This window comes from Amblyomma mixtum, chromosome 5, assembly GCF_055824585.1.
Source record: "Amblyomma mixtum isolate Tamu chromosome 5, ASM5582458v1, whole genome shotgun sequence".
Lineage (NCBI taxonomy): Eukaryota > Metazoa > Arthropoda > Arachnida > Ixodida > Ixodidae > Amblyomma > Amblyomma mixtum.
In genome coordinates, this window is record NC_143016.1 from 63,849,733 (window position 1) to 63,874,506 (window position 24,774).

The 24,774-nt window shown below is 46.6% G+C and overlaps 2 protein-coding genes across 42 annotated transcripts in view; one reads left to right on the forward strand and one right to left on the reverse strand.

Annotated features, from left to right (window-relative positions):
- The window catches only part of LOC149342440 (UPF0764 protein C16orf89 homolog), a 96,783-nt gene extending 92,939 nt beyond the window's left edge, over positions 1 to 3,844 (forward strand). Inside the window, exons 8-9 of the mRNA XM_089544798.1 lie at positions 570 to 620; positions 3,471 to 3,844. Coding sequence (XP_089400924.1) covers positions 570 to 620; positions 3,471 to 3,568 — 149 coding nt within the window. The 3' untranslated portion in view covers positions 3,569 to 3,844. The remainder of the gene's footprint in view (positions 1 to 569; positions 621 to 3,470) is intronic.
- Positions 1 to 24,774, reverse strand: part of LOC149342439 (uncharacterized) — a 138,837-nt gene that overhangs the window by 105,426 nt on the left and 8,637 nt on the right. The window contains exons 4-18 of one of the 41 annotated variants that reach the window (XR_016283036.1): positions 22,426 to 22,674; positions 19,128 to 19,178; positions 18,817 to 18,867; positions 18,429 to 18,479; positions 18,082 to 18,132; positions 17,689 to 17,739; positions 17,344 to 17,394; positions 16,999 to 17,049; positions 16,652 to 16,702; positions 16,307 to 16,357; positions 15,961 to 16,011; positions 15,615 to 15,665; positions 15,269 to 15,319; positions 14,923 to 14,973; positions 677 to 923 (exon numbers count right to left, since the gene is read on the reverse strand). Coding sequence is in view for 40 of the 41 variants with exons in the window: in XM_089544795.1 (XP_089400921.1) it covers positions 5,248 to 5,550; positions 14,923 to 14,973; positions 15,269 to 15,319; positions 15,615 to 15,665; positions 15,961 to 16,011; positions 16,307 to 16,357; positions 16,652 to 16,702; positions 16,999 to 17,049; positions 17,344 to 17,394; positions 17,689 to 17,739; positions 18,082 to 18,132; positions 18,429 to 18,479; positions 18,817 to 18,867; positions 19,128 to 19,178; positions 22,426 to 22,674 (1,215 nt within the window). In the remaining variant the exon portion in view is untranslated. Of the gene's footprint in view, positions 1 to 676; positions 924 to 2,989; positions 5,551 to 14,922; positions 14,974 to 15,268; positions 15,320 to 15,614; positions 15,666 to 15,960; positions 16,012 to 16,306; positions 16,358 to 16,651; positions 16,703 to 16,998; positions 17,050 to 17,343; positions 17,395 to 17,688; positions 17,740 to 18,081; positions 18,133 to 18,428; positions 18,480 to 18,816; positions 18,868 to 19,127; positions 19,179 to 22,425; positions 22,675 to 24,774 lie in introns of those variants that run through there. The other 40 variants (XM_089544756.1, XM_089544794.1, XM_089544797.1 and 37 more) reach the window with 40 other exon arrangements.

The following is a 24,774-nucleotide window of genomic DNA, read 5'->3' on the forward strand; positions in this document are numbered from 1 at the left end:
AGTCAGCAGCTGCTCTGAAGCAACAGACCAAGGCGGCGGTCAAACATACGATGCAGCGGAGAGTGCTAACGTCTGGCTCCAAACAGACGCCACTGGAAGTTGGACCAGGCAGCTTTCCACACTAGTACCTTATCCAGTGAGCTACTCTTGCTGCTCGATGAACTAGCGAACATTTAAGTCGTCCATCAGTACATAATACCGCCTTTTTATTTTACTCACTACCGATTCCACGTCTTCTATACATAGCGTTGATTGATTACGAGAAAGCATTTGACTGAGTGGAAACCTTAGCCGTCATGCAGGGTGTAGAAGAGCCATAAGTAAAAATACAGGAAGATATCTATAACGGATACACAGCTACCATAGCCCTCCATAAAGACAGCAATAAAATTCCAGCATGAAACGGTGTTAGGCACAGGGACGTGATCTCGGCACTGCTATTCCCCGGTTGTTTACAGGAGGTATTTTTCCCGCCCACTCGCATGCCGTAAACTTTTGCTGCCGTCCTTAACCAAACAGGTTTTGCGACAAGTGTAGTGAAATAGGCATTGTGGTCCTGTCGCTTGCAGCTTTCAAGAGGAAGCCCGTGCGGACAAAACGAGCGGAAATTCGACTTGAAGGTGAGAGCAGAAACCCAACATTCTGTGTTAGTTTATGTTACTTTTCTTGCACTTACCGCAGCGGTAGCCTAGTGGTCTGAGTGCCCGCCTCACATGCGAGAGATGCGGGGTTCAATCCCCAGTGCTGCTGGAAACCCACCGGTGATACAATGAGTACAAGCTTTCTCCTGGCCTGGTGTGGAATGCTTGGGAAATGCGTGGGTCTGTGACCCCACCTTGAGATGAAGAGAAGTATCTTGTGCCATAGCGCTCGTTGGCCCCAGATACCCTTGCGCCATAATAATCAGCATCATTATCTTGCAGCTATAAATAGAAAAGCAGAGATGCATATGTGTAGCCATGATGTTAAGAATCGATGGTTGCAACTGCCAATTAGACGCTCCAGATGGGAGCGTAGCTGTCGCATTGGGTCATAATATCCGAGCTAAATCAGAACCTCTCATAGCCCAGGTGAAGTTCTGTTATGTTAAAAGGGCACTGACGACAACTCCAACTTTTTAGTGCCAAAGCAGTATTTTACTAGCAATCCGGAAAAAGCCGATGGGTCTCTGAAGCCTCGACGCTTCACCCTTAACCTCAGAGGTGAAATGACTTGGATACGATCTGACTAAGGAAGGTCACGTGGTACAAAAGTTTAACAAAATGTCTTGGAGATGCGTTGATTAAAGCAATGTTTGCGTAATATTCAAAGAAATTCGAAACCAAGTGTTTTCGCACGTCATACTCGGTAACAGCGTCAAAACTCTGTCTTTCTGTTTATTTTTATTTTTTATAAAAACCCAATCTGTGGCTCTTTCTGGATATGTCGTTGCTTGCCCTGCCGCAAAAGACACCTTTATTGCTGAGAAATTTTCAGCTGAAACTTTTCCCGCCACTCGATGTACACTCGTAGCGTCGACCGAAAAGGATCACCGCTATGAAGTGTTGGGTGGTGTAGCCTAGCGACAGAGACGGGATCCCCGCACAAAAAACTTTGTCGACGCACCGCACTTAACTTCCGAGATGAGTCAGGGATGGCGACACCTTGGGTGGTATAATATAGTGATTGCCCAACCGATTTCATTCCATTTCTCAATTTCCCATCGTTCATCAATGGCTGAAGTGACACCATGCCTCGCGTTTGGTATTCGTTATTGGCACGTTATCAAGTGCCTGATGGCTAAACCAACTAAATTTGCGTTCCCCTGGCAGCGTAACTTGTACAGAGGTGGATTTCAAGTACCTCTCAATGCCTAGTTTAAAGAAATCCGTAAAGCTTAGTTTCGATCACTCCGTGTTTGTATTGTCGTTGAGTAGTTATGATTTGAGCTTTACAATATTGTATGGCGCGGCAATATTTAGATAGGGTCCTTCGTTTTCGGGTTTTATTTTATTTTCCGGAATTCGAGGGGTAAAAATCGGGCGATATATTTTGGCCTCAAATTCGGGTACAAGTCAGGATATTCAGCAAGTTCTATAATTCGGCTTTTATGGGATTATTTGCAGTAGGGGACAATTTGCTATAAGCGCTCGTTTTTGTGCGGGACATTAGATGCTTTTTTTTGTGCACGCGGTTTTGCAAAATATGAAAACAGCGGGTTGCATTAGAGGTTCCTTTATTCGAATTTTTTTAATAAATTAGCCCGCACCTCATTATTATCTAATGCGCAGCACTTCTGCCTCTGTGAAACACAAATCTCCGTTTATACACTGCAGCAACAATCTTTAAAGCTCAATGCGACCATTTTAAACGCAAAACAGACTAGCTTGGAACAGCACGCTGTTATCGTGAGCACAACCCTTGATGCAGTAATGCCAATACGACGTGTGGGAAGCACCCGCGCTTTTGCTTCTCGCTTCTGAAACGTACTCTTTGAACCTGGCCTCAAAGTTTGAAATGATCGCTTCACTTAAAACGCCCCTCTGGATGTCCGCACAAAATGTCCGTTACTTTTCTTGCGATGTCCTCAGCTTTTTTACGCGGAAACTAACTTTTTCAAGAAGGTGTAATTTCGGGCGAAAAGCCATTTTTTGACATATTGCTCGGGGTGCCAGGATCCGGTAAAATGGGGTTTTACTTGAAAATGAAGGGCCTCATATTCTGAACCCATCATTAAGTTAATGTTTAGTTTGAACGTTTCACGAAACTTTATATTGCAACATATAGCGCTTTTTTATTTTTAACATTAGCACAACGTTTCGACGTAACAGGTAAAGTTACTGCATGTTACACAATTTTATAACATTATTTTAATGCTTGGTGCTATCTTGGACATTGATATCCGAGTATGCGTTTCTTTTTGGTCTATGTAGTAGCTTCCGCTACAGAACACTGACTCTCCTTAAGCTATCTGCAGGAGCAGAAGAGCGAATGAAAATATCGACGTTCGCTCAAAGAAATAACATCAAAAATAAGTTTAATGAATAAAACATTTTACATTTTGTTCAAATTTTGAACATGACTGAGAATGAGCGCAAGCACAAACTACAAAGAGCTAAAGAAGAGGAAATGAAATGTAAAATAATTTATTATCATGTGTAAGATTTAAATCAGCCATCCGAACAATGTAGCTTGTTCCATTTCTTTTAGGAGTTGGAACACCATTGACAGCCACTGGGCCACGCGAAGCATGCTAACCTGAAGCAGTACACTTGGGCTGTGATCGGACACAACCATACCAAGTTTCAGTGGAAGAATCTGCGGCGCACAAATGCAGTTCCAAGGATCAGTCTAACAGCTGTTTTAATAGCTAACTAGCAGCAAACAGTTGCAAGATAAAACTACCTTTCATTTTTCTTTTGCTAGCATGAATACAGCTGTGTTACATAGCTGATACTTATATTTCAAAATACTTATTTGCTCTTTTACAGATCGCTGCCGGCCTCACAAGACAGTGCTGGGGGCCATAGCAATGTCAACGGGACTTAAATATTTGATCAATACTAGCAATCTGACAATAAGTACATAAAATATTTGTTAAAAATGTCCAGAGTGAACAAATTTCAGGTGACAAGCTACATTTATCTAATAAGAATATGGCTGATATATCTTACGACGCTCACCAGTACTTTGTGATACCATCTAAGAAAAGTGCATACTCGTCTTCAACGCAAAACAACCCGGCCATCATCTAGACACCATATGGCCATGGCATTCCCGAGTGAATTTGGTCTCAGACAACTGTGCGGGAGGCCGCACCACCGTGGGGCAAAGGTTTCACAGAATAAAATGTTTCCACTATCAACGGCAAAGTATGCGTGTCAAGTTCGTTATATTTAAGCCAGATGGCCCGTCCGCCACGACGTCTAAAGTGAGCACACACTGCCGTTCACCCGTGACGCTTTGTACACAGTTGTGAGTGTGCGCCGATTCTTGTAGTGAAAAAGTGCCGCACGGTGCTAATCACAACGATCGGTCGAGCACACCCAGGAGTTCACCCGTCACACTTACTACACAGTCGTGAGCAAGCGCCAATTCTTTTGGCGAAAAAGTTCCGCACGGTGGTAATCACAACGGTCTGTCGAGCACACACTGCAGTTCACCCGTGACACTTTGTACACAGTTTTTAGCGAGCGCCGATTCTTGTAGTAAATAGTGCTGCACGGTGCTAATCACAACGGTCTGTCGAGCACACACTGCAGTTCACCCGTGACACTTTGTACACAGTTTGAGCACGCGCCGATTCTTGTAGTGCAAAAGTGCCGCACGGTGCTAATCACAACGGTCTGTCGAGAACACAGTGCTGTTCACCCCTGACACTTTGTACACAGTTGTTAGCGTGCGCCGATCCTTGTAGTGAGAAAATTCCGCACGGTGCTAATCACCTAATCACAACGGTCTGTCGAGCACACACTGCAGTTCACCCGTGACACTTTGTACACAGTTGTTAGCGTGCGCCAATTCTTGTGGCGAAAATGTTCCGCACGGTGCTAATCACAACGGTCTGTCGAGAACACACTGCTGTTCACCCGTGACACTTTGTACACAGTTGTTAGCGTGCGCCGATCCTTGTAGTGAGAAAATTCCGCACGGTGCTAATCACCTAATCACAACGGTCTGTCGAGCACACACTGCAGTTCACCCGTGACACTTTGTACAGTTTTTAGCGAGCGCCGATTCTTGTAGTAAATAGTGCTGCACGGTGCTAATCACAACGGTCTGTCGAGCACACACTGCAGTTCACCCGTGACACTTTGTACACAGTTTGAGCACGCGCCGATTCTTGTAGTGCAAAAGTGGCGCACGGTGCTAATCACAACGGTCTGTCGAGCACACACTGCACGTCACCCGTGATGCTTTGTACACAGTTGTTAGCGTGCGCCGATCCTTGTAGTGAGAAAATTCCGCACGGTGCTAATCACCTAATCACAACGGTCTGTCGAGCACACACTGCAGTTCACCCGTGACACTTTGTACACAGTTGTTAGCGTGCGCCAATTCTTGTGGCGAAAAAGTTCCACACGGTGCTAATCACAACGGTCTGTCGAGCACACACTGCACGTCACCCGTGATGCTTTGTACATAGTTGTAAGCGTGCGCCAATTCTTGTGGTGAAAAAGTGCCGAAATACGGTCTGTCGAGTGCGTGCTCTAAAGTTTCTGCAACGTGGAAGCACGTGCTGCCAATTGTTTACACTTCTGCTGAAGTTTAATTGCCACGGCCTCCACTGAAAAGCGCGTCCATTAAGCGCACTATGGTAAGCTCCCTTCCCCTGCTGTCCATTCGGCGCATCGCCAACACTACGAACTGGCAGACCAAAGTCTCCTCGGCGGAGAGCTGTCCAAGGTCTGGGGGGTTTCGCAAGTCGGGACCAGCGCCAGCTAGGCTGAATGCGTTGGTGGATGCGCCGACGGAGTTCATCGACGCTGTGTGAGACGGTCGGCTGGTCGCAATGGACATCGGTGCATAACCACCCCAAGCAGAGCCAGCGAAGTCGCTCGGTCTTTCTGTCTGCAAGCAAATAAGAGGTACCGCTTATGCACTTAATTCCAACATTGTTGCGTATAATAAAGCAACCGCTCAAGACCATCGGCCAAGAAAAAAAAACAGGAACAGATGCTTAGTTTATATGATTATACTGATGTGATACGCAAGTTGGCCCAAGTTTGACTCTACGCCTCAGAAGTTTAGTTTGGTTTGGTCTATAGGGTTTAACGTCCCCAAGTGGCTCAGGCTATGAGGGACGCTGTAGTGGAGTGCTCCGGATGATATTGACCACCTGGGGTTAACGTGCATCGACATCGCACAGTACACGGGCCTCTAGCATTTCGCCGCCATCAAAATGCAAAAGTGATGCTGTACAGAATTCCCCTGTGTCAGCCTCAGCTGTTTCGAGCAGACATGATATTCGAGATAGCGCACTCCTCGAAGTGTGAACGTAATCTCCGCAATCTCAAAGACGAAGAGATTGCAAGCGTAAACTTTACATACCGTGTCGATTGCTCTGCTTCTTACGCTTCTGAAGCGATTAGAGCAGGCGTCATAAGAAAAGTGTTGATGGGACTCTGCGCGCATACATAATTCCGAAATTTTATGAAATGGGGCAATTACTTATGGAACCTTTCATCATCGCCCTACGCGTAAACAACGCTCCTGAAATGACAGCTTTTGATCCTAGGGCCCCAGGAAACCAAAAAGAACTTATCTCTTCACCAAGAATGAATTCTGCCGTGGAAGCGTGCACCAACGAAGCCAGATAAAGTGGCTTCGTCAATAAACGAAGACAGTTTGACTGAACGGATCCTGAACCATCTCGTCGCCGATTAAGGAAAGGGCCTTGGAATGACAAATGCGTTACGAATGTGCCGTCACAAAAGGTTCATTTCTATATGCCCAACAGGAACGGGGAAACCAAATGAACGATACTTGTAGCGAATTTCAGTGGGAGTCCCGGAGCATGTTTCCTCGCTCCACGAATTGGAAACCGTGTTTCAGCTGGCAATCTGGTCTCGGAACCTTTATTTCAATTGTCCATATACTAGTGATAATTCCAATATCAGGACTAATAGTCTATTGGCTTATCGAGAAAAATTGGTAAACAGCCCAATAAGAAATGCACTAAATAGAAAATCTGATAGACTATTCCTATTTGCTGCATTTCTTATTAGACTAATTACCTAATAGCGGTAGATTAGAAAATAGGCTATTAGAATTTGAATTTGATAAAATGCTAGATTTCCTGATGTTTAACATTTCCAGTGCCATCAGCGTGAGATAGGGCTCCATTTTAAGAACGTGGGCACTAACGTACTCTGGAACATTCTGACGTCTTAAGGACGTACAGACTAGAAGTCCTCTCCACTTAGCCTTCAGTTGGGCTTTAATAGCCCGTGAAGAGCTCAGCCATTTGAATGGTGGCGATTTGTTGATTAGTGAAGCTATGCAAATAAATATAGACCAGATATTCATTGTGTGTCGCATAAAAATGAGCAGGTATTTCTGTGATGTTCTTTAATTTTAAGACAGCAGTACTTGGTGACGCGTCCACAAGTTAATGCTGTTCTTGTTTCTAATTGTTCCTGTTGCTCCCTCTTAGATTAATAAGAACTCTTATAAGATTAATACGAGACCTTACAGCAAATAAAAGATTACGTTAGGCCAATACGACTTCGTATTAGAATTTACGCTTGGCTGTGGAGCAATGCACTCCATCCTGTATCACCCCACCTTGCCTTGTACTGCACGGAGCGTGGCTCGTTTTTCTATTGTCTACTTCAACTACACAGCACCTTGGAGAGTTTTCTGCTCCTCGCCCGATTTGAGGCGATGCTTCGGATCGTCGACTGAAATCGGCAGTTAGCTTTCGCCACTTCTATTCTGGTGGCCCACATCCCCCGCGTGTTGGGTATAACCACCACACAGCGCCGAGCTGCAGCTTCTACCCATCAGTTTGAGCCAGCGACCTGAACCTGGGGCGCGAAACAAAGCTCTCTGTCGCCCACAACTCGAAATACCTCCTCCGCCCTCCTTCGACTTCTAGAGCATCACTTCGGCTTCCAAAGCAGCGCCACTCTCCTGGGCAGTGGCGCAACTAAGTGTAGACGTTGAAATCCTCTCCTTCGCCCTCCGGCCAAAAATGACTGCAGAACTGCGTCATGACAACGCAAAGGAGAAGCCAAAACAAAGTCGAGACAGCTTACTCTTTCGCTACGTTTGCGAGTGCTACGCACTGCTTATGACCATGCAATTTGGCTGCAACGTTTAACGGTGCGACTTCAGCCATGCATAAGAGGGGCAAGGGAGCCGGTTTCTGTGCTGGAAGTTAGCATCGCGTCACTGCTCAAGCAATGGCACGGTTGTGGTTCACCTCCAGATGCATTAGAGCGCCAATCAGACCACACCATTTTGACAGCGCCTCATGTTTTGTTCTGGGCATTATGTACACCACAGAACTGCGATGCATATCGTGCACTACGAAGGCAGGCACTAGAAACAATAAAAAATCTAAACAACACCTAGAAAATACACCTTTAGTGCGAAATTCACGCACTGTCTTCTTTCTTTCTAAGGTAAATATAACATTGCGGGTGCTTTCTGCCCTGCAATTGCGGGGAGCGCCTGCAAGGTTAAATTTACGTTAGAAAAGAAGATGATAGTGCATTAACTTCGCAGTTAAGATGTTTTTCTAGGTTGTGATTGCAGGAAGCACTCGCAATTACACTGTCTGTTGCACTGGGTTGCTTCTCAGCTATATTCTCATCAATGCAACAGATGGGTTGAGGGATGTATATAAGCATATGGTTACAAGCAGGACGACTGTTGTGCACGTGCGGCCGGTGTAAATCTGGTTTGGTTTATTGGTTTATTGGGGTTTAACGTCCCGAAGCAACTCAGGCTATGAGGGATGCCGTAGTGAAGGGCTTCGGAAATTTCGACCTTCTGGGGTTCTTTAACGTGCACTGACATCGCACAGTGCACGGGCTTCTAGAGTTCCGCCTCCATCGAAACTCAGCCGCCGTGACCGGGATCGAACCCGCGTCTTTCCGGTCAGTAGCCGAGCGCCGTAACCATTGAGCCACCGCGGCGGGGCGGTGTAATCTCGTACGCTCCTTCGCTCATATTCGTCTTCAGTAAATCAAAAAGGGATGTCGATAGTTTTCGTCACGGGCACCTTTTCTCAAAAGTAAAAGGCCCAAGGGGTCCCATTCTGGGTCGTGCTGTGCGGCTTGTTATGCGTCACCAGCACTCCAGATATCTTGAACGGAGAGGAACTCCCGCCCTCTCTCCTCCGAAGTTTGGAGTTCTGAGTAGTGGGTCTCCTGTAGCACCTGTGGCTCAAAAGCAAACCACTCGAGCTCAACACTTTTGACAATAGTAGTAGTTTTTGAGTGTAGTAAGAGTGTCACTTCGCGAAAATGGCGACGTTATCTGTTTGAAGAAAATAAATTTTCTCTGCGTAAAGCCATGGTGGGTGAAACCTCCATCCTCCATAAGCGCAGCTCACCGCCAGATCATCAAAGCGAATAATGCGGCAAAGTATGCGTTAGCATTAATGTTCCCCCCGGACGGAGCAGCAGCTGCCGGTAATGGGTTTAGACAGTGCGAGCAGACGGCGTGGTCGGGTTGATCACTCACCCTGTGATACGCAGTACCCGTTACTCCTCTCTCCCCACCCCTTGACTCTGATCGGCGACCGCTGCATTCCTACCGACAACCGTCACATCTCGCCCTCTTTCTTCTTCTTCCTCCCACTATCCTCCACCTCCCTCGTCTCTCGAAAGTGCAGAGGGGATTATCCTCTTTCTGCTTCGCCTCTTGACAACCGAGGCTTCACATCATCATTAGCCTGACTACGCCCACTGCAGGGCAAAGGCCTCTCCCATGTCTGTCCAACTAACCCAGTCCGTTGCCGGTAGCGGCTACCGTATCCCCGCAGACTTCGTAATCTCATCCGCCCAGCTAACTTTCTGCCGCCCCCTGCTACGCTTGCCTTCTCTTGGAATCCACTCCGTTACCCTTAAGGACCAGCGGTTATTTTGCCTTCGCATTACCTGCCCTGCCCAATCCCATTTCTTCCTCTTGATTTCTACTAGGATGACATAAACCCGCGTTTGTTCCCTCACCCGCTCCGCTCGCTTCCGACCTCTTAATGTTACAGCTATCATTTTTTTTTCCATGGCTCGCTGCGTTGTCCTTAGCTAAAGCTGAACCATCCTTGCTAGCCTCCACGTTTCTGCCCCATAGGTGAGTATCGGTAAGATACAGTTGTATACTTTTCTCTTGAGAGATATTGGTAAACTGCCGTTAATAAACTTAGAGAACCTGCCATATGCGCTCCTCTCCATTCTTATTCTTCTAGTTGGTTCCCTCTCATGATGCGGATCAGCAGTCACTACCTGCCCTAAGTAGACATAATCTCTTAATGCTTCCAGCACCTCGCTACCAATTGCGAACTGCTGTTCCCTTGCTAGACTGTTGAACATTACTTTGGTTTTCTGCATGTTAGTTTTTATCCCCACCGTTCTGCTCTGCCTGCCTAACTCAATGACCATGATTTGCAGTTCATGTCCTGAGTGACTTAGCAAGGCAATGTGATCAACAATTCACAGAGTGGTTAGGTATTCTTCATTAACTTTTATCCCAAACTGTTCTCATTTCAGGCCCCGGAATACCTCCTGTAAAAAGGCGGTGAATAGCATTTTCGAGATTGTGTCTCCCTATCTGACACCTTTCCTTATTGGAATTTTATTCCTGACTTTATGGACGACTGTGGCAGCTGTGTAATCGTAATAAATATCTTCCAATACTTTCAGGTAACACTCATCTATATACATCCTGATTCTGCAATGCCTGCATGGCAGCTGAGGTTTCCACTGAGTCAAGTGCTTTCTCGTAATCAATGAATGCTATATATAAGTATTGGTTATATTCTACTCATTTCTCTATCACATGATTGATAGCGCGAAAATGGTCTATTGTCGAGTATCCTTTACAAAAGCCTGCCTGATCATTTGGTTGATTTAAGTATAAGGTTGTCCTGACACTATTAGTGATTACCTTACTAAATACCGTATAGGCAACGGACAGTAAGCTGATCGGTCTATAATTTTTCAAGTCCTTGACGTCTCCTTCGCACCACACGCTAACGCCGGACGCTTTTTGTGATTCACAGGCTTGCGAGAGTACAAATTTATCCACAGACTTTATTCAACAAAAAAAAAAAAATGTGCCGACGCAGCTTTTAAAAGCCTATGTGCCTTACAGTTTGCTTCCTGTCACAATCATTGCGTCGACACTAAGCACAGCGAATATGCGCAGAACAGCCACCAGATCAAATCTACGTCCCTTCGTGGCGTCCGCCAGTCCTGTGTGTTTGCTCCGAGCCTGAAGCGAAGAGGCACAGGCAGCGACCTCGTAAGGGCAGGCCGGGAGATGGCCGAGCAGTATGGGGCCACGTGACCTATTGATTTCTTTCCCGCTTCAAAGGGGGCGCATTGTTTCTGGAAATTATCTGCCAACCTTTCTAGGTATGGGTACGCACGGCTTCATCGGCTCTATAGCGCGCCTCGGCAAGTAGCACACGACCCAATGTTTTGGGAACTAATTTTCCTCCTGCTTAACTTCCTAATTTCTAGAGCCATGACGGCGAAACCTGTCTGGCGTAGGCATAGGCGTCGAGCTTTGTGTGAATCCTACACTTGCCAACCGTGGCCAGTATACCGTTTAGCAGGATTTCCCTCTCTCTCCCCCGCCAACCGTCTTCTCTCCGCTCCCCCGCCCCTGTCCACTTGTAGAGGAAGGCAGGGAGACGCCAGATTAAGAATAACTCAGTAAAAATGACAATGACTGAGAAGAAAATGACTGCGACCGCAGGAGGCCCACGTGCAAGATAGACAGCCACCCGAATATCTGTATGTGCAAAAATGAGGCTTGCGGGAGCTACGCCGTCTCCGCATTGCTCGGTGAGAGTAACCTGGGTCTCGAGAGCCTCACCAGTGGCTGCGTTTGAAACAGCCCCCTGCCGGAGCAGTGGGGCATCGTTTAACCGCTGCACCCGGTAGCAGTGCGAGGACGCCGCGATCAATCATTGTGGCGTTTTAAAGAGCTATCACAGCTAGAGTTAGCAAACAACGGGAGCTGACACAAATGGCACCTAGCTATCACAGCTAGAGTTAGCAAACAACCGGAGCTGACACAAATGGCATCTAATGAGAGAAAAAAAATCCTTAGGCAGTCCTGGAGTGTATCCTTCGATTGCGTTAGCATTTTCAGTTGCTCCTGACTCTGGCATAGATCAGCCTTAAGGGTATGGCGTGATAGGGTTTATGGATTAATGTCCATATATGTAGAATTGGTCATTCACCACTTTACATTCATGGGTCAGTGAGAGTCCCCATACCACTCCTGGTGCAGCGGTGCAGCAGTTAAAAGGCAGCTGCATAACTTTTTGAGAATTTCGAAATATTCAAGGATTCAAATCTATATAGGCTGTAGGTGAAGCATGCCAAGAATTTTTGCACCAGGATTCAAAATAGTGACGTAATCAACGATTGAGTTTTGAGCTTCTCCTCAACTCACTAGAGAAGTGCGGGGAAGTTCAGTTTGATGCCACGGAAGGTATGATTTCAAATTACCGCTGCCGTCAGCCACACCCTGCCATGCCTCGTTGGATGCTGTCAAACACCGCTGAGCGGGCTTTGCCTTCTGTGGCGTTGCTTTTTCCTTCAAAGCAGGCGTTTGTGCGTTGAAAATGTACAGATACCTTCGATGACGTCATTCGGCACCCCCCCCCCCCCCACACACACACACACCTTGGTGTTTTGTGCTGCGGAGAAGCTTGAAGGCCGTCGCGATTTTAATCGGCGATTACGTCACCATTTCAAATGCTAACCCAAATGGACTTCGCATGCTTTATGCGCAAGTTTCACATATTTGACCCCTATAATCTCGTCAATTTCTAAAACCTATACAGTTGCCCTTTAAGCGAGGCGCCACTGCCCCAGCAGGTGGCTCTTTCAAACACAGCCACAGGTGGAGCTCGTGACAGCAAGGTGTTTTTCTCCGCGCGCAACTTCTCGCGACCAGTCATTAATTTAACTGCCACCTGCCACGCATTTGCTCACAGCAAGTTGCTCACAGTCCTGTGGGCACGTTGCCACCTGCGATAGAGAGTAGGTTCTGATGACGTCACAAGGTTTTCAGCACGTCAAGCCTGAAGGCAGTCGCCACTTCCGCTTGCACAGACACTTCTAATGCGAACTCATTAATAAGAATAGATTGGCAAGTGGAGGAAGAATGCTATCGTATTTCATCCGCATCAATTTAAATGAACACACCACAATTTTTTCAGCTTCTTACAGTGTAAAGATTGATTACCTACCATATAATTCTTTCTGGTGTTCTGTTATTGCTCCACGCATGAAAACCGATCTTCTCTGCTGTGTGATCTAGCTCCGGCACCTTCACGACTAAGAGTACCGGAAGCCTACACCGCTAGAGAAGCAAAGATCCGCATTCCTCGCTCTCGTCCATGCTGTTCTCGTTTATGGGGCGACAAAAATGGCGCGTGCGAGCGTCTCTCGTACACTGTTCGAATCGTGGTCGTTGGAGCTGGTTCGAAAAACCACCGCCACCGCCTCCTTCACGGAGCACGTGGACTGTCCCATGTCTGCCTGAATACTTTACATCAGTGTGCACTTAAAGGGGAACTGTATAGGTTAAAGAAATCAACGAGCATAAATGCGTTGAATGTGTGAAACTTGAAGGTAAAGCATGCGACCTCCTTTTGGACTAGGATTTGAAATGGTGACGTAATCTCCGATCAAAATCACCACGACCTAAAAGCTTCTCTGCAGCATACAGCTACTAATGGGGGGGCGAATGATGGCGTCATCGAAAGAACTGGTACATTTCCAACGCATATACGCTTGCTTTAAAGGAAAAAACCAGCGCCACTGAAGGCAAAGCCAGCCGAGAGTTGTCTGGCAGCATCAATTGAGGCACGGAAGGATGTGGTTGACGGCAACGGTAATTTGAAATCTTACCTTCCGTGACGTCGCACCGAACTTGCCCACACTTTTTCGATGCTTTGAGAAGCCTAAAATTCAATCGTTGGTTACGTCACTATTTTAAATGCTAGCGCGAAAATACTTTTTGCGCTTTACCTACAGCCAATATAGATTTGAATCCATCAATATCGCGGAATTCTCAAAAAGTGGTGCAGTTGCCCTTTAAGCACTCAGTGGCATTCTGCGTAATCCCTCGGACTCCCTTCAGAAAACTATTGCAAATCAGCCGTGGCATATGCCGGCATCCTCTATTACTGAGCCCTATAGTGACCACATAGCGGTGACATAAGTACATGCACACAAGGACATATGCAGCCATAACACGCCTGATCTGCATTCTCGTGAAATTCTAAGCAGTCCACCCACATATTCAGTCATAACCTCAGGTGCTTTGTCAAGTTCATCGGGCGTACATACACGACAGAAACAAAGCCACAACAGCCCTGACACACCCACCGCGATGGCTCAGTGCTTACAGCGCTCGGCTACTGAACCGGAGTTCCTGGGTGCGAACCCGGCCGCGGCGGCCACGCAAAGGCGCCGGTGTGCTGTGCGACGTAAGTGCACGTTAACGAGCACCAGATGGTCTAAACTATTCCAGATCCCACGGCTGCGGCACCACTTTCTCTGTTTCTTTTTTCACTCCCACCCTCCTCCCTTCCATTACGGCGCGGTTCCCTTCCCTTAGGCGCGGTTCCGGTGTCCAGCGAAATGTGAGACAATTTACTGTGTCGTTTCCTTTCCTCAAAATTCAATTTTCAATTTCAAATTTTTAACAGCGCTGACACGAAGATTTTCATGTCTCAAAGACTCAAAGAATTAACGCCGCACAAAAGTCGCAAGTATACTCTAGGAAAGCTTTGAATTCAAAGCCTGACGCCGTGTTTAACTTGTAATGCATCATTTTATGTTGTCAAGGCGTGTTAAATGTGGCAACCCTACCAAATAAGGAGACCACGTGAGACAACAGACTCAACGTGGGCGTGGAGAGTCTGTATGCGCTCTTTCGAGTGGTGTGCACTATCGCGTACGTCTTTACTTGGACGACAAGGTAGATGGCGTCAAAATAAACGCTTTCTGGTACAGTACACCATCCATGCTAAAATGACATGTTCAGTTCATGCAGACCTTAACAACATAAAACTTTCACAACGAGTCACATTTACTCCAGAAGCGGAACAAAATTCTTTCAAAAGCAAGGGATTTCGGCGACGCAACCTACAAACTACAAAAACCCACTGGCGGCACATTGCTGCGTAAGAAGTAAAGGGCAAGCTGTAGTGTTGCTAATGGCAAAGCAGGTAGAAGTACTCACCTCAGCAACGGTGCGCCCCCCTGGAGACACCGCAGTCGCCATGAATTGGCGCTGTATCAAAGAAGAGAAAATAGCGAAGGACACAAGTCAGGTAGTTCAAAGCACATGCCTTCCTTCTGAAAGTTCCATGCTAAACTGACATATTCAGTTCATGTAGACCCTTGCAACATAAAACTTTCACAACGAGTCACATTTACTCCAGAAACGGAACAAAATTCTTTCATAAGCAAGGCATTTCGGCCACGCAAACTACAAACTACAAAAACCCACTGGCGGCACATTGCTGCGTAATAAGTAAAGGTCAAGCTGTAGTGTTGCTAACGACCAAGCAGGTAGAAGTACTCACCTCAGCAACGGGGCGCCCCCCTGGAGACACCGCAGTCGCCATGAATTGGCGCTGTATCAAAGAAGAGAAAATAGCGAAGGACACAAGTCAGGTAGTTCAAAGCACATGCCTTCCTTCTGAAAGTTCCATGCTAAACTGACATATTCAGTTGATGTAGACCCTTGCAACATAAAACTTTCACAACGAGTCACATTTACTCCAGAAACGGAACAAAATTCTTTCATAAACAAGGCATTTCGGCCACGCAAACTACAAACTACAAAAACCCACTGGCGGCACATTGCTGCTTAATAAGTAAAGGGCAAGCTGTAGTGTTGCTAACGACCAAGCAGGTAGAAGTACTCACCTCAGCAACGGTGTGCCCCCCTGGAGACACCGCAGTCGCCATGAATTGGCGCTGTATCAAAGAAGAGAAAATAGCGAAGGACACAAGTCAGGTAGTTCAAAGCACATGCCTTCCTTCTGAAAGTTCCATGCTAAACTGACATATTCAGTTCATGTAGACCCTTGCAACATAAAACTTTCTCAACGAGTCACATTTACTCCAGAAACGGAACAAAATTCTTTCATAAGCAAGGCATTTCGGCCACGCAAACTACAAACTACAAAAACCCACTGGCGGCACATTGCTGCGTAATAAGTAAAGGTCAAGCTGTAGTGTTGCTAACGACCAAGCAGGTAGAAGTACTCACCTCAGCAACGGTGCGCCCCCCTGGAGACACCGCAGTCGCCATGAATTGGCGCTGTATCAAAGAAGAGAAAATAGCGAAGGACACAAGTCAGGTAGTTCAAAGCACATGCCTTCCTTCTGAAAGTTCCATGCTAAACTGACATATTCACTTCATGTAGACCCTTGCAACATAAAACTTTCACAACGAGTCACATTTACTCCAGAAACGGAACAAAATTCTTTCATAAGCAAGGCATTTCGGCCACGCAAACTACAAACTACAAAAACCCACTGGCGGCACATTGCTGCGTAATAAGTAAAGGGCAAGCTGTAGTGTTGCTAACGACCAAGCAGGTAGAAGTACTCACCTCAGCAACGGTGCGCCCCCCTGGAGACACCGCAGTCGCCATGAATTGGCGCTGTATCAAAGAAGAGAAAATAGCGAAGGACACAAGTCAGGTAGTTCAAAGCACATGCCTTCCTTCTGAAAGTTCCATGCTAAACTGACATATTCAGTTCATGTAGACCCTTGCAACATAAAACTTTCACAACGAGTCACATTTACTCCAGAAACGGAACAAAATTCTTTCATAAGGAAGCGATTTCAGCGATGCAAACTACAAACGACAAAAACCACCGGCGGTACAGTGCTGCGTAATAAGCAAAGGGCAAGCTGTAGTGTTGCTAACGACTAAGTAGGCAGAAGTACTCACCTCAGCAAAAGTGTGTTCCCCTGAAGGCCCCGCAGTCGAAATGAAGGGGCACTATATCAAAGAAGAGAAAATAGCGAAGGACACAAGTCAGTTTAGTTTGAAGCACAGTGACTTCTTTCTGAAAGTTCCATGCGAAACAGACATATTCATTTCACGTAGACCCCTGCAACATAAGACTTTCACAACGAGTCACATTTACTCCAGAAACAGAACAAAATTATTTCATAAGCAAGGGATTTCGGCCACGCAAACTACAAACTACAAAAACCACTGGCGGTACGGTGCTGCGTAATAAGCAAAGGGCAAGCTGTATTGTTGCTAACGACAAAGTAGGCAGAAGTACTCACCTCAGCAACGGTGTGCCCCCCTGAAGGCCCCGCAGTCGCCATGAAGGGGCGCTGTATCAAAGAAGAGAAAATAGCGAAGGACACAAGTCAGGTAGTTCAAAGCACATGCCTTCCTTCTGAAAGTTCCATGCTAAACTGACATATTCAGTTCATGTAGACCCTTGCAACATAAGACATTCACAACGAGTCACATTTACTCCAGAAACAGAACAAAATTATTTCATAAGCAAGGGATTTCGGCCACGCAAACTACAAACTACAAAAACCACTGGCGGTACGGTGCTGCGTAATAAGCAAAGGGCAAGCTGTATTGTTGCTAACGACAAAGTAGGCAGAAGTACTCACCTCAGCAACGGTGTGCCCCCCTGAAGGCCCCGCAGTCGCCATGAAGGGGCGCTGTATCAAAGAAGAGAAAATAGCGAAACACAAGTCAGGTTAGTTTGAAGCACAGTGACTTCTTTCTGAAAGTTCCATACGAAACAGACATATTCAGTTCACGTAGACCCTTGCAACATAAGACTTTCACAACGAGTCACATTTACTCCAGAAACAGAACAAAATTATTTCATAAGCAAGGGATTTCGGCCACGCAAACTACAAACTACAAAAACCACTGGCGGCACAGTGCTGCGTAATAAGTAGAGGGCAAGCTGTAGTGTTGCTAACGACAAAGTAGGCAGAAGTACTCACCTCAGCAAGAGTGTGCCCCGTTGAAGGCCCCGCAGTCGAAATGAAGGGGCACTGTATCAAAGAAGAGAAAATAGCGAAGGACACAAGTCAGGTTAGTTTAAAGCACAGTGCCTTCCTTCTGAAAGTTCCATGCGAAACAGACATATTCAGTTCATGTAGATCCTTGCAACATAAAACGAATAATAGACATATTCAGTTCATGTAGATCCTTGCAACATAAAACTTTCACAACGAGTCACATTTACTCCAGAAACGGAACAAAATTCTTTCATAAGCAAGGGATTTCAGCGACGCAAACTACAAACGACAAAAACCCCTGGCGGTACGTTGCTGCGTAATAAGCAAAGCGCAAGCTGTATTGTTGCTAACGACGAAGTAGGCAGAAGTACTCACCTCAGCAACGGTGTGCCCCCCTGAAGGCCCCGCAGTCGCCATGAAGGGGCGCTGTATCAAAGAAAAGAAAATAGCGAAGAACACAAGTCAGGTTAGTTTAAAGCACAGTGCCTTCCTTCTGAAAGTTCCAGGCTAAACTGACATATTCAGTTCATGTAGACCCTTGCAACATAAAATTTTCACAACGAGTCACATTTACTCCAGAAACGGAACAAAATTTTTTCATAAGCAAGGGATTTCGACGACGCAAACTACAAACTACAAAAACCACCGGCGGCACAGTGCTGCGTAATAAGTAAAGGGCAAGCTGTAGTGTTGCTAACGACAAAGCTGCTAGAAGTACTCACCTCAGCAACGGTGTGCCCCCCTGGAGACACCGCAGTCGCCATGAATTGGCGCTGTATCAAAGAGAAAATAGCGAAACACATGTCAGGTTAGTTTGAAGCACAGTGACTTCTTTCTGAAAGTTCCATGCGAAACAGACATATTCAGTTCATGTAGATCCTTGCAACATAAAACGAGAAATAGACATATTCAGTTCATGCAGACCCTTACAACATAAAACTTTCACAATGAGTCACATTTACTCCAGAAACGGAACAAAATTCTTTCATAAGCAAGGGATTTCAGCGACGCAAACTACAAACGACAAAAACCATTGGCGGTACAGTGCTGCGCAATAAGCAAAGGGCAAGCTGTAGTGTTGCTAACGACAAAGTAGGCAGAAGTACTCACCTCAGAACAGTTGTGCCCCCCTGAAGGCCCCGCAGTCGCAATGAAGGGGCGCTGTATCGAAGAAGAGAAAATAGCGAAGGACACAAGTCAGGTTAGTTTAAAGCACAGTGCCTTCCTTCTGAAAGTTCCATGACATAAAACTTTCATAACGAGTCACATTTACTCCAGAAACGGAACAAAATTCTTTCATAAGCAAGGGATTTCGGCCACGCAAACTACAAACTACAAAAACCACTGGCGGCACAGTGCTACGGAATAAGTAAAGGGCAAGCTGTAGCGTTGCTAACGACAAAGCAGGTATAAGTACTCACCTCAGCATCGGCGTGCCCCCCTGAAGGCCCCGCAGCCACCTTGAATGGGCTCTGTATCAAAGAAAAAATAGTGAAAGACACAATCAGACACAGTCGTCAGGTTAGTTTGAAGCACAGTGACTTCCTTCTGAGAGTTCCTGCAAAATTCTAAAACTGTACGGGCAATTTGAAGATGAGTTTACATTGTATGGACCCTGAAGCGACGACTTATCGGGCTCAGGGGCAGTAAACATTGCATTTCGCAACCGATTCGCGAAGGCTTATGCGGAAATATTGTAGTTAACTATCTAGAATGTGCTCTGAAGCCAACTAAGTCATGCTTTTTTTTATCATCGCTCTCTGGAATGAGTACTCGCAGTCTGCGTAACACTATATTTCTTCATTAGCAATGCAATAAGTGCCGCTGTTTGCACGCGGCTATGCATGCTGCAGATCAATGGATATGGTAAAGCATTTACCGCTTCTAAATGCATTAATCTGATGGTTTGGTTGGTTTGGTCTGAGTTTGGTGATCAAGATGAACAGCAATTCATATACGGCATCGCATTGCAGCTTCCACAGCATGACACATGAACGAAAAATCCAAAGATCACCGAAGAAAAAAGGGCAATCTAGAAGCCATTGTATAGCGGATGTTCCTCTGCCCTTTGTCAACGGAAAACACCGGCGCTGTTTCATTTACTTAGTCCTATATTCATGCCCGCCATAACAACCTGTCCCTTCTGCCTCTGAAAGAAAAAAAAAACATTATTGTGCTCCGTACTGGAACGCACTATTGTCGGATACAACTCAAGAACAAAGCGGCAAACGCTCCTTATAGCAGGCGTCGACCGTTCCTGGGTCCTATGGCAAAGGTCATGGACCGTTTAGTGGAAGTCATCACAGACTGTATCTCGCAGTTCACGGCGTCACAGATGTCCTCTTTTCTACTAAAGACCAATGCCTTTCTGTTGTCGTAAGTGGATCCTGTTGCAGCCCCCGCTCAGAGTGTTGCGAGGTCTTCTCTGGCTTCAGCGAAAACGCAAAAAAAAGAAGTGCCCGTCTCCAACCCATGCCCCAGAAGACTCGACCGGTGCAACGGTTGAGTGTGTTGAGATGGAGGAGCTAGATGCTGGAGCCCAAAAACTTAGCCGTTCTCCTTTGACTGTTGCTTTCAACGCCTCCTGCTCCCTCGGAGGAGCAAAGCTTGGCGGTCTCGCGAACGCGAAGCATCCTTCAAGAGACTACGTTGCCATGTGCAGCAACTAAATTTTTACCTCTACGGGCCTGGTTTTGATCCCATTTTGGCCGTATTGTGCTGAGCCGGAAGCAGAAGATCACTTTCTTCACTATTGCCATAGCTACTCATTGCTAGGGAGGCGACTGTTAGAAGTTCCATTCAAGAAACTCAGTTTGCGCCTATCTTCTGAGGTTGTTCTATCCCTTTGCGCTTGTATGCTTGGATATACCGACGGGAATGTTTGCTCCGCCGTTCAAATATTTCTTCTAGAATCACAATAAGCATTCCTTATGCCCCTTTTATCCATTATTTTAGTCCTCTTTTTTTTTCTACTCCTATATTTTTTTACGTTTTCTCACTACCTACTAATTTAAGCTTACTAGGCCCCGTTACCGCCCTCAGCTCGGTCACGGAAATTGAGCTCCTCAAATTTTTAAGATTATACCATGTTTGAATTAAAGATTAACTGCGCGAAAGGGTTAGGACACCAGGGAGACACATTCACGACACTTAGAAGCGCATGAATGTGCGTCCCTGGTGTCCGCCTGGTGTCGTGAATGTGTCTCCCTGGTGTCCTAACTCTCTCGCGTAGTTAAATCTTTAATTCAGAAATGAGCTAACTAGCCCGGCAAATTCTTTTGATACCATGTTTGCCGGATGCAATTTGCAAAACTGGCAGTCACCGCCTGGTTATGGCCAATCCCCCTTGTTGGTATGTGTCATTTTATGAGGCCAACAACAACCACAACTTTCTTCTACTTTCGCTTCTTTCTACTACATTTGTTATTATCTCCCTCTCTGTTTCTTGGCGTGGCTCTTAGCTTGCCTTGGCTTGACGCCTAATCGTATCAAGAAAAGAACGTGGCTTGGCTTGCCTTAGCTTGACGCCCAAGCGTATCAATATAGCCCCGGTAAGCCAAGCTAAGTCATCTGTCTTTTCTCTTTCTTGGTTGGGCGCTTTCTTTGACTTGCCGATTTCTACAAACTCTACTACTACTACGACGAGCTTTAGTTAAACGACCACTCGAGACGGGGTCCCGTAAACGGCTCACACCGTCAAAATACATTCTCGCCCTGTAGCGGAATGCATTATCCATTCCGCAACGCTGTCCAGCTATGCAGACGCAGAGGCATGGCGATAAACGAACAAAATAAAATCCAGAGGATCACGTCTTCAGCTGCATCACATACGCCGCGCTTTCGCGTGCTGACACAGGCTTAAGAGGGAGGGGGGGGGGGGGGGGCAGTGATTCTCTTACAAACATGGAGGAGGGGGGGGGGGGGGAATGAAACAAAAATTTTCTCCTTTAATTCCTTTAATCACCCCTGTTACCCATAAGACACAAACGGATGGTACCATGAACATTGCGCTATTAATTTTGAGAGACCTGTGCACACACATTCTTGCGGCCATAGGGTATAAAAGTCTTCAAAAACACTTTGCGCCATATTATATAGGCCCTGTGCTCGCGAACCTAGGACACATTTTACTAGTTAGGCGTGCCGAATAAAAGGCACAGAAAGTGTTTCCGGTGGTCTTTATGTTCTGAACTAAACAGAGGGGCACCACCGGGATCTACAGCTGTTGCGTTTTGGCGTTTTCTCTTTATCAGATTCAATATACCTCCATAAGGGCTTTCATGCTGCCGGGTCGGCAACGAGATCCATGCAAACAGGCGAATGACCCTATAATCGCTAATAAATAAGCGAAAGTCTTGCATATCAAAAGAAGCTGTCCGAAATACTGTGCGAAACCAGAAAGTGCGCACAGGAGAGTGGAGTGTGCTATTTTCCTTTTCCTGCCTACCCTTGCGCCGTGAATGTCTGCCTCCAGTTTCACGCTAGCATTTTCCCTCTGCAGCGTGCACCCAGCGTAGTTCGGTTGGTGCTAAGCCTCCTACGATACCGCAGATCAGATAGGCCGCGGGCGTGGACACAAAGACGAACGGCGGGCTACTGGTTTTAGGACCCCACAGCACCTGCACGCCGTCACTGCAGGAGTATAGTGGCCATTATACCGCGCACGTTACACATCGCCTATGCGTACGTGACGCCAAAAAAGCCGCGCTGAATCCTAACCTTCACCGCCTCTCGATTCTTTGTGCGCTTCTGGCGCCGCTGTGGCGAGACCTCGTAGAGCACCAACACGTCGTCGTCGGACTCGTGAGGACTCGTTGCCGGATCGTCGTCGGCCTCCTCAGCACTCCTTACCGGATACCTCTCCGGCTGCGTGGAGACCGATGCGCCGACGGAGCTGTCAGTGGTCCTGGCGACGGGTTGGGGGATGTCTGCGCAGGGGGCTGGCAAACCGGCAGACTCGGATCCCCACTGAAAAATAAGGTTTGGTTTCGTTTATTGGGGTTTAACGTCCGGAAGCAACTCAGGCTATGAGGGACGCCGTAGTGAAGGGCTCCGGAAATTTCGACCGCCTGGGGTTCTTTAACGTGCACTGACATCGCACAGCACACGGGCCTCTAGAATTTCGCCTTCATCGAAATTCAGCCGCCGCGACCGGGTATTGCGAATTGTACAACTGCAAGCATTAGCAAATGTAAACATTTTCAAACGCATCCAATCCCGTCGAATCGTTAAATTAATTCTGCGCAAGAAGAGCAGCAAACAACACGAAAAAAAAAACACTAATGCTAATACACAACTACCAACTTTATTGTAGAAATATGTTTATACACGTGTCATATTAAGAAATAAACACGGACAAACCAAAAATTGCAGATTCTGACGACTCTTGCAACCCACTCGAGAGGTATTTATTACTCTTGCATCCCGTAAACTTTTAATCGCCGCACCATGCATGTAACAAGGCAGAACAAGAGCAGGCACGAACTTAGGCAAGCCAATAAGTAAGCTATTTCATGCAATACCTTTCAGACAGAAGCGTTGGCGTAGGTATAGAGCATCCACCTCGCGTGCAAAAGGACAGCGGTTCAAATCCCGATGCCGACAACTCTCCACCGGATGAAAAATATTTCCGCGTGTCGATTGAATTGCACAACCAGGCCTGGGGTGCAGCCTGATCTCACCAGAGCCGAAAAGCACTCCCTCACCTAAACTGGATTTGGCCCCCCATTGGTCAGTACTAGCTCTACGCAACCTCCCATATACCTAATTACACTAGTTTATAGCCATGACAGATCACAAAAACGTTCACAGATTACGCGAAAGCATTTCATCCGGTCGAAACGTCGCCAGTCATGCAGGCACAACGGATTCAGGACGTAGGGGTTTAAAAGTACTGAATATATCTACAACGGCTGCACAGCCGCCGTAGCCCTCCATAAAAACAGCGCTATAATTCATCTCCGGCAGGGAATACACTATCTCTCCAATGCTATCCCCTGCCTGTTTGAGGAGGTCTTCACAGGTCTGAGTTGGGAACAGCTTAGGATAAGAATTAATGGAGAATATATTGATAACCTGCGATTCCCTGATGACATTGTCTTGCTAAGTCACTAAGGGGATCAATTGCAAAGCATGATCAATGACTAAGACAGGCAAAGAAGAAGGGGGGTCTAAAATTGTAACGCAAAAAAAACAACTAAATGTTGAACAGTCTCGGAAGGGAACAGTAGTTTACGATTGGTAGCGAGGCGCTGGAAATGTTAAGGGAATACCTTTACTTCGGCCATGTAGTGACCGCACATATGGATCACAAGGGTGAAAAATTGTCAGGGCACTTCGCTCGGCTACTGAGCCAAAGTTCCCGGTCTCGAACCCGGCCGCGGTGGCCGCGTTTCGATGGAGGCGGAACGCAAAGGCACCCGTGGGCTGTGCAATGTCAGTGCGCGGTAAAGATCCCCAGGTGGTCGAAATTATTCCAGAGACCTCCACTACAGCACCTCTTTGTTCTTTCACTCCCTCCTTTATCCCTTCCATAACGGCGGGGTTCGGGCGTCGATCGAGATGTGAGACAATTACTGCGCCATTTCCTTTCCTCAAAAACAAAAAAGCACAAAAAAGCAAGTCTGCTTACGTAGAGGAATGCGAAAACATGTGCTTAGACGAAAGGAAAAGTTTTTGAGGACAGGGCGCAGTAGCTCTCAAATATCGACATCTCGGTGGACACCTCAACCACAGCTTAAGGGTATATGTAGTCCCAGAAAGCATGCAACTAAAGGTGCATATGTCAATAGTCCTAACCGCTGTCGAAAGCTAGCTTCAAACTTAACTAAACACGTAAGCTATATGAAAATAGCAATGCTGACACTTCCCGTCGCGCTGTATGACGAACGTTTGCTCCAAATTTTGGTGAATGTGTCCGAGAACACTGCCACTACATTAAGGTCAACCAGTGATGACATCGCTGGGATTTCGTCTACACCTGCGATATCTGTTGCTCAAACCAGCGTTGTCGCTTCGGTGGTCTTGCGCAGCGCTCCCATAGCGCGTCTCTTTCAATCATTCCTCCTC